Source organism: Asterias amurensis, chromosome 4 (assembly GCF_032118995.1).
Source record: "Asterias amurensis chromosome 4, ASM3211899v1".
Taxonomy (NCBI): domain Eukaryota; kingdom Metazoa; phylum Echinodermata; class Asteroidea; order Forcipulatida; family Asteriidae; genus Asterias; species Asterias amurensis.
The window spans coordinates 21725622-21735153 of record NC_092651.1 but is presented as its reverse complement, the minus strand read 5'-3'; the positions used below and the strand labels follow the sequence as shown (position 1 = coordinate 21735153).

General features: G+C 37.6%; 1 protein-coding gene across 2 annotated transcripts; it reads right to left on the bottom strand.

The window, feature by feature from the left end:
• Positions 1–92: 92 nt before the first annotated feature.
• Positions 93–9430, bottom strand: LOC139935948 (alpha-N-acetylgalactosaminidase-like). Of its 2 annotated transcripts, none has more exons than XM_071930599.1 (8): positions 9282–9430; positions 7347–7520; positions 6099–6273; positions 5278–5452; positions 4434–4528; positions 3282–3443; positions 2692–2889; positions 93–1605 (listed from the first exon to the last, which is right to left on the bottom strand). In XM_071930599.1, the coding sequence occupies exons 2-8, from the start codon at positions 7511–7513 to the stop codon at positions 1354–1356; spliced, it is 1224 nt and encodes a 407-aa protein (XP_071786700.1). In that variant the 5' UTR covers positions 7514–7520; positions 9282–9430; the 3' UTR covers positions 93–1353. The 2 variants fall into 2 exon arrangements, with proteins under 2 accessions (XP_071786700.1, XP_071786701.1); XM_071930600.1 differs by lacking the exon at positions 9282–9430 and adding an exon at positions 8571–8780.
• Positions 9431–9532: the final 102 nt, after the last annotated feature.

The following is a 9532-nucleotide window of genomic DNA, read 5'->3' as shown; positions in this document are numbered from 1 at the left end:
GCACTTCAAAAACAGAGTCAATCAATCACATCTTACACACACAGAAATAATTTAAAATACACTTATAAAATAATTATTTATTTCTCGCCAAAATATACATAGGTTTTAAGTTCAACATTTTTATTGAAATGTGCCCCCAAAAAAGCTTTGTAATATTTTGTTTAATCCAAAGTGCTTCACTGCATTGGATCTCTATGATACCTCCAAATTTATCTGCCGCTCTCTAGGCTCTAACTATTTATTTTTCTTAACAAAAATAACAAGCATTCTTACTTACCAAAAAAAGAAATTTACACTTTAACAATTTATCTAGACGATTTGGTAAGTTTGGAAAGCCACTGGAATACAACTCTAAAAAGTGACTTGCATAGAAGTACCCTGTTAAAAAACATCAGTGATCATTTATAGACATACAATTTATTTACTCTAATAAAAGAATGTTGATGAAAGATCCTGGAATGTATATCGTTTATGGCCCAATTTCATAAAGTTGTTAAGCAGAAAAGAATGCTAAGCAAATTTTCTTTGCTGAGCAAAAAATGAGTGGGGCACCAGTTGCAACAGTGTAATTTTTTATGGGATTTTAGCAGGGGACCAGTTTCTGTTAGACCAGATTTTGATGTGCTTAGCAAGTTTTTATGCTTTACAAGCTTTTTGAAATTGGGTTGAGGTAGCCAGGAAAGTTTTGATTTCATTCTTGGGGGGATGAATATGAAAGAAATAATGTCAGTGGCCTGTTAGTGCCGCCTGTCACGCAGTGATGCAGGGGGTGGGGGGGGGGGGAGTCTGATGAGGGATGCCCTCCCACCCCTCTCATAGACTGGAAAATGTTTGAACAACAAAAAGGCTCAGTTCAAGCCTTTAACTCTAATACAGTTTCTGAATTGAATGATGAAATGAACATCTGTAGAGATGGCAAAACTGATACACATTCCAAGTTAGATCTGTCTGCACTTTATAATCTTTTTACCTGATTCATCTTTACACAAGACGATCAAACTTGAGAGAAAATGTATTATTTTTGGTTTTTTTTGCAGAGGGACACACACAAATCTACAATTCCCTTAAAAGCAACTTGAAAAGTTGGCTTTTAGAAGATATGGGGATCTACTCTTCCTTGCCGTAACTATTTATAAACATGTACCTGTAATGTTTTTGGATGCAACATGGTTAGAGTAGGCTATGATTCATGTTCCGAAAAAAGGGGGGGGGCAATTCACACTGATAAATCCGCACACCTCTCTACACTTGGAAGGTGTATCAGTTTTGCCATCTCTACACATCTTTAATAGCAAGGATAGAAATATCCCAAATTTTGATAGGTTTGGGTCTCGTCGATTTCTATCAGTGATATCAAGGTTGCACATGAAACATCAAAGCCCCAGTACCCGGTATCCAGTAGTCATACGGTTTCCCTGTCTCCCTGTAACCGATATCAGTGTGTTGTATAATATCCCGCAGGAAGCACTTATCAAAGCATTTCACAGCCAGTTGTTGTAAAGAGACGGACACCGTTGTAGGTGATGGTAACCGGTTTAGAAACACAATGGCTGATTGTTGTTTCTCAGAGAGCGGCTTCACCCACACATCAACTGCTGATCCAATCTGAAGTGGAATGAACGAAAAGGAAATAATTGGAGCTAATTTACATTTGTGTCCACAGGATTCTTCACAATCAAATCAAACTTTAGAAATGTACCCTCCTCTGAACTTTTCAATTAGAAATTTTACAGTTTTGCAATGATTTATCTGTCTAACTTCTTTTTAGTTCTAAAGAAGATAGAACTTCAAAACATTTATTTATCAACTGTGAAATGAATGAAAAGGAAATAATTGTACCTCATTTAAATTTGTGTCAGCATTATTCTTATATTCAAATTTTACTTTAAAAAGGAACCCTCTTCTGAATTATTCATTTAGAAATTTTACATTTTCATCTGTCAACCTTACATATTGATTAAAAAGTTCTGCAGATAGAATTTCAAAATAATTTTTGTGATTTTTTGTGATTTTGAACGTGATGTAATTCAATCAAATGCCTTGAGATTTTCTTTCCCAGAACTCAGGAAGGTGCTTAAGGCAGAGTCACACTGCAGCGATAACAAAACCAAAACGATCACGATGCAAAGAGAACACATTCTATTGGTTGAATGAGTGTGTGCATATTCTGCGTGGAGCAATTCAACCAATAAAATGCGTTCTCTTTGCGTCGTGATCGTTATCATTTTCGTTATCGCTGCAGTGTGACTCGGCCTTAACACTGCTAGAATAAAGGATTCAAACTACACATATCGCTAACTATTTCTGACAAGCTCAGTGGTTTATTGGCAAGACAGAAGCGCTAGAATGGCAACGATAACAGTTAGAATCCCACACGAGTTATATGGCTTTGGATTTTTTTCCACAGGAATCAGGAAGTGGAGTAAATAGTGTTTTACACACATCATAGAATGGGTAAAAGCAAATAATACTTTGTATCCCGATACTAAACATCAATTCAGTCAATTCACAATTTTGTACACAAATTTAGCGAGATCAAAACAACTGAGGGTACAAACTCATGTGTAATATATCAAACATCATTGAACTTTGCCCTAAGTAAACTCAAATAATGTTTTTTTTTTAATCCGTTGAAAGAAAATATTTGCTGATCAGAAGATGCATATAGAAATTAATGTTTGATTTTCTTACCCTGAGTACAAGTTTTCCCATTGCACCAAGAGGGTCTTGATTGACAGCTATCACTTCCTTGTTGAGTAAAATCTCTCGAGACTGAGTCGAGATATTCCGAAGATCATTTGCCATTAACAGCGGAGCAGCCAAGATTGACCACATTGCAAAATGGGCCTGGGACTGGTTGACTGTCAGACCATTGTCTCCAACAACAAGCTGTGAACAACAAATCAATTAATTATTATAATAGTAGTAATTATACGCAGTTCTTATAAAGCATTTATATAGCACTTTTCACACTGGAATGGCATCTCGAAGTGCTCAAAATAAATTCTACATGTATGCAGAGGAGCTGTGTTTGGAATTACAAGAACCATTGTACATTTATGTTTACACTTGCAGCACCTTGTAACTGTTTACAAAGTGCTGTGGCGCACACTTAATGCCGCCACACATGCTAGAAAACAGTAAATGTTGACTTCTTAAGATCCTTTATGCTTTCTTAATTTTTTTTATAGAATTGCTTTAAAAAAAAATTGAAGCCTTTTGATGAAAACAATGAAGTATGGCAAATATTTTATTGATGAAGCTTTCTTATATTGACTTACCATGTCTGGGTCATTGAAACTGCCTGGTCTTGAAACAGGTATCATTGCATCTTGACTCAGTATAAAGTAATCAATTATAGAAAGAACGGACGCCCACGTCTCGTGTATATCCATATAAGCTCTCCATGTGTTACAGTACTCGGCAATCAGAGTGTAGTTTATCTGTAGTTTCAAAAAAAGAGCGTATAGTTTTTGAAGCATTGCATGGTGTGGTATCAATGTACATATAGTACATATACAAATATATATTTGGTTTGCGTTAAAACCATGGGTGTATCCATGGAGCAAAAGTTAGATTCTAATTGTTTCTCCGTGAAATATCTACTTTCTACTGTGTAGATTTGGTTCTTTGAGAACAAGGTCTTTTTTTAAAATTCCTTTTCCGCGGAGTAGATTTCAAAATTCAGAAGGCTACTAAGTACTAAAAAAGAAATTTCATACTTATTAACTACTACCTGGGCGACAGCAGGAATCAGCTGGGACTACCACTTTCGCTAAGTGGATGGAGGGGACATTTCGCTGCTAACTTCACTGTGCGAAGTGACTTCTTATTTGCTGTCAACATTTGGACTAGCTTGCTCTAGTCATTGTCAGGAGACTGAAGAGTGTGAGACATAAGGAGTGATTGTTAAATTGTTCTATTCAGTTTTAAAAAAAGTACCGTACCACTCTGTCTAAGAAGTTTAAATCAATTTTAGGAGATAAGTAACTTGAATACTTTAAGGGAAGGTACACGTTTTGTAATTGTCAAAGACCAGTCTTCTTACTTGGTGTATCCCAACATAAGCATAAAATAACAAACCTGTGAAAATTTGAGAATAAATTGGTCATCGAAGTTGCGAGAAAATGATGAGAGAAAAAACGCCCCAACTGGACGAATTTGTGTGCTTTCAGATAGGAATAAAAGACTTACCTGGCTAGAAGTCTTTTATTATTTTAATGAGAAATTACCCCTTTCTCAAAATTTCAGAGGGAGCCCTTTCTCACGATGTTTTATACGATCAACAGCTCTACAATGCTTGTTACCAAGTCAGTTTTTAAGTTAATATTTGTTTTGAGTTATTACCAAACGTGTACCTTCCCTTTAACAAAAAAATTAACTTAATGCATTTTCATCATGTTTAGTAATAAAATTCTGTTAGTTCTCGTTACCTTCATGCCGTAGTGTCGTAATTCATTTGGCCATTTACAGTTGAATAGAATGGGTCTACCAGTCGCATTCAATGCTCTGGTCATCTCTGGGTAGCCTGTATAGAAACAAAGCACACCAAAATCAAATATTCAATCTTTGTAATAATAATCAACACAGCCTTAAAGACACTGGACACTATTGTTAGTTGTCAAAGACTAGCCTTCACAGTTGGTGTATCTCAACGTATGCATAAAATAACAAACCTGTGAAAATTTGAGCTCAATCGGTCGTTGAGGTTGCGAGATAACAATAAAAGAAAAAACACCCTTGTCACACGAAGTTGTGTGCTTTCAGATGCTTTATTTCGAGACCTCAAATTCTAAATCTGAGGTCTTGAAATCAAATTCATGGAAAATTACTTCTTTCTCAAAAACTACGCTACTTCAGAGGGAGCTGTTTCTCACAATGTTTTATACTATCAACCTCTCCCCATTACTCGTTACCAAGAAAGGTTTTACGCTAATAATTATGTTGAGTAATTACCAATAGTGTCCACTGCCTTTAAGCATTATTGAGGCAAAGTATATCGTTCTATTCTGGCGTGTTGTGGCCGAACAGCAAAGTGCACTGGATTCAAGCTCTGATGTTTCTGATCAGCAGAGTGTGGGTTTGAGTACCCGTCTTTCTTAAGCTAGAAATTTAACCATTAGTGCTTCATCCTTCGGAAGAATGAGAAGTAAAGCTGTAGGTTCCATGTGATTTTGGTGCGATACTACTTTTTGTTTATTGTTTCTTTCCTACACATGTTTTATCCAAATTTAGAGCAATGAATAACATTAAGATGTGATCAACTGTTGTTTTTACCTTTACTATATGTAGTTATATTAGAGCTGCAGCTGTCTAACTTGAGCATGTCCACGCCCCAGTCAGCAAATGTCTGCGCATCCAGCTCAAAATGACCCCAACTTCCTGGAAAACCAGAACAAGTCTTGGTCCCGTAATCACCATAGATACCAAACTTCAAACCTCTGCTGTGGATCTGAAAGTCAAGAAAAGCATTTACATTTATTTCAAAGTCTAAATTAAATAGATGTTATTTGTTTTTTTAGCATTTGGGATAAACAACATAACTTGTGTTTACCCTTAAACAAATTAGCACTGTACACTTAGTTCTGTGATTCCCCCGCTCACGTGCAAGCGCCGAATTTCTGCGCTAGCCTTGTAAGCGTAGAATGCCTAGTAATGTGGAGTACGCACGCGCAGAAGCCCAAATTCGCCGCTCACCCGTGAAATACGCTTGCCGTAAGCACAGAATTCCCTGCTTCCGTAAGCGCAGATTCTGTGCTTACAGTAAGCAGAGCCATGAAGTTGGGCCCTGATGGCGACTTCAAGGTGAGGGCTACACTTAACTGATATGGGCTGTTGACCCAGAAGCCCACTGTCACCAAGGGCATGTTGCTGCCTACTCCTGGGGCTGAAACCGGGTTACCCCCTTCACAGTTCGTAAGAATGTAGGCATGGGTATCAGCCACTTGGAGCCTAGTTGGTAAAGCAGAATGCACTACCTTCCCAACTTTTTACGAAACAATTATGGTTCAGTGACACAAGTGCCAACCAGGGATTCGGAGAGGTTCAAAAAGATTTTGTGAAAACCCTGCAAAATCACACGCTTGACATAATCTTACATAATCAGCGAGAGCTTTCATTCCACTGGGGAAGCGTTCTAGATCTCCTTGAAGCCTGCCCTCTGTGTCACGTTCCTTAGCGCTCCAACAATCATCCAGATTGACGTACTCGTACCCAGCATCCCTGTATCCATCCGCTGCCATCCGATCTGCCATGTCCATCATTAAATTCTCACTGTTTAAAAACAGAGATTTTATAATGAAATTCAGTAAACAAGTTAAAAAGAGAATTTTTAATCCGATCAGCCATCCATCTCCATCATTAAATTCTCAACGTATAAAAATGGAGGTTTATAATGGTTCCCTGGTTGTCACTTGTGTTAATTAACCATAATTGCTTCGTAAACAGTTGGGAAGGTAGTGCATTCTGTTCTACTAGCCAGGCTCCAAGTGGATGATACTCATGCCTACATCGGTATCCGTATCTCGCTGTATAACAATGGAGATTTATAATGAAATTCAGTAAAAAAGTGAAAAAGAAAACTTGTAATATTGTATTACTACATTATTACTGTATTACTGGTCACTTGCTGTTGACGCGGTTGAAAGCTGAAACAAAGTGAGGTTCAAGCTCAGATGCAGCGTGCTGATTATTTTGTTTTACATAACTGCACCTGGTTGGTTGAGGAAAGGTGCCTTGCCAATTTGCATAAAAAAGGTCCCCAGACTCGACCTGGGAAATGTGCATGGTCACAAAGAGACCAACTGGACATGATTTGAAAAGCCCACCCAACATGACAAAACTAGCCAAGGTGGCACCACAACGGCTGTGAGTGTCCATTCATTAAATTATGTATTTATCAGCAAGTGATAAAATGAAGAAACCAAGAAAGCCTCATAAGTGAACTTAATCACTGTAACTTGCAAGCCGGAGGAAACCTGGAAACAAGGGGCTTGCTATGTGAACCAGAAACGCAGGGGTGAACCCATACTCTTCCTCGATAAGTGTTCTGGGTTCTTTTACCTGCACTTCCAATCCTACTACAATCTTACTAGAATATCTGGATAATAAGTGCCACGGCTGGGACTCAACCCACACTCTGTTCAGAAACAACAGAGCTCGAGTTTGATGCCCTTCACCTCTTGTCCACCAATTTCATTTTTGGGAAAAGGAAATCAGAAAGGAAATGTTAGCATTGCTGTTTTTCCACTGTCCTTACAGTAGAGTTTTCTAGGTCAATCAAAATATTTTACCTTTAAATACAGTGAAACAAAATGAATATTGCACATAGTTTAAATTATAACTACCTGATACAAGTCTTTGGATTCTTTTTACAATTTTGATTGCAGTGAAATCGTTCCCACGTCAGCCAGCCCATAGGTGGTGTTCTTGCAAGTCCATTGTCCAATGCGTTACTGATGCTGGTGCAGAGCAAAGCAAAAGCTACAAACATCAGAAGTGGTTCCTGAAACATATTCGATCTGGAAGGCAAAAAGTGAATCGGTTATTTGTCAATTCAAGACGAGTCTCAATTGCTCACAAAAAGATTCTGGTCTTAATTAATAAAAGCAAGACAAGTGTGGGGGCCTGTTGTTGTCTTTGTTAGTGTTTGACTTTTTGAACACTTAAATGATATGTTTTATATGGCGGCATTGAACTAGACCCAGTAACTGGGTTAAAGGCAGTGGACACTATTGGTAATACTCAAAATAATTATTAGCATGAAACCTTATTTGTATTGAGTAATGGGGAGAGGTTGATAATTCTAAAACATTGTGAGAAACGGCTCCCTCTGAAGTAATGTAGTTTTTGAGAAAGAAGTAGTTTTTGAGAAAGAAGTAATTTGATTTTGAATCAAGCATCTGAAAGCATACAACTTTGTGTGACAAGGGTGTTTTTTCTTTCATTATTATCTCGCAACTTCGACAACCAATTGAGCTCAAACTTTTACAGGTTTGTTATTTTATGCATATGTTGAGATACACCAAGTGGAGGACTAGTCTTTGACAATTACCAATAGTTCCAGTGTTTTTAAGGGGCACTGTACTCGAGTCCTTTTTGACATCTGCAGCTAATTTTGTCTCAAAATTTTAACAACCGCATGCAGTTGTCCTTTTTAAAAAATTTTATCTTTAAACTATTGGTTAGTAAAGTCATTCGACCAGTTCGAGATCATTGACCAGTACTAGTAGTAGTAAGACCAAAGCAAAAAGGGAGACAGCGTCAAAGTTACTGGGTCTAGCAGCATCGGACATATATATTCCTGTAGTATTCACAAATCTTGAATATTCACATCAATATTTTCGGAAAGATTTCCATATCCTGCCACCACTTTTTCACTTATTCTAATTAATATAAGAAATTTCTCTTTTTTGAGTAAATCGTTAATTAAATTCCAAATTATATCACAACAATTTTGTTAATTTATTTCATAAAGAATGCAAACATGGTGGCAGGATTTTAACTAGATGCATAAATATCTAAGTATTTACATAAATATATAAGAAAATCAGTATAGCATTTTAAAAAACCTTGGATTCTTGGTGTTCCCCTGTCCTATCGGCAAGTAGTTGCGATTAAAATAACCCTCCTGACTGTTTTGCTCCGGGATCTGGTAAGTTTTTGTCCTTTTTCTTCAAATTGTTTTCTCAATGGTGTTTTGAGATGAAAGGATTCAGTAGACATTGATGATTAAGTTTGTGTGCCTAGAATTTGCGTCAGGATTTTTGAAAGTGGTAAAAATGGAGCAAATCTGTTGACTAGCTGTCGAAATTGTACGTGTTTGACCATTTCACCCTGTACGATTAAAAAATAGCTCATATAACCCCTCCGGCTTCGCAACTATCACCAGATTTGCCCCATTTTTACCACCAATTCTAAGATCATGTTCGTAACCCTCCAGCCTCCTCGGCAGTCGGGCGGAGGGTTCTGTTATCGCAACTAATCGGCAAGGATACAGACGGGCACTCATCTTACAACAAAACCCATGCATACAATACAATACAAATGACAGACGGTGTTTTTGTAATGCATTTGTCATTGTGCATCATGTGCAGCAGTGCGACTGCAAATCGCAGTGCAATCAAATAAAATTAGGAACTTGCAGTGCATGCCATTAGGTTAATAAAACCATAGAGCTCCATCATGTTCATGGACAAAAGTTAGCAAAAACATGACACTCTCACTCTCAGTCTCAGCTCAGTGACTCACAGTCTCACACACAGTGTCAGACTGTAACTTGCCTTGGCTGTTTATAAAGCTGGTTAATAAACACATCTCATAAAAAGAAACTGAAACTTGATGTTTTCAGCCTTATCCGTTCATCCATGGAGAAAGGATGGTTCATCGCAGTAAGTGCACGCTTCAATGCCCGCGTTGTCATGTTGATTTTCTGGTAGATGGACAGATTGCCATCATTGGGTACATTAATTATGCGTTACATACGTCTGGGAGTCTGTCCGTTAAAGAGTACTGGGTTTGTGTCATATGACTG

Coding starts and splice junctions, on each gene's coding strand:
- LOC139935948 (XM_071930599.1), bottom strand. CDS start 7,513: ATGTTTCAGGAACCACTTCTGATGTTTGTAGCTTTTGCTTTGCTCTGC. Junction 6,274..7,346: donor AATCCAAAGACTTGTATCAG/GTAGTTATAATT, acceptor GTTTTTAAACAG/TGAGAATTTAATGATGGACA. Junction 3,444..4,433: donor TACGACACTACGGCATGAAG/GTAACGAGAACT, acceptor TTGAAACTACAG/ATAAACTACACTCTGATTGC.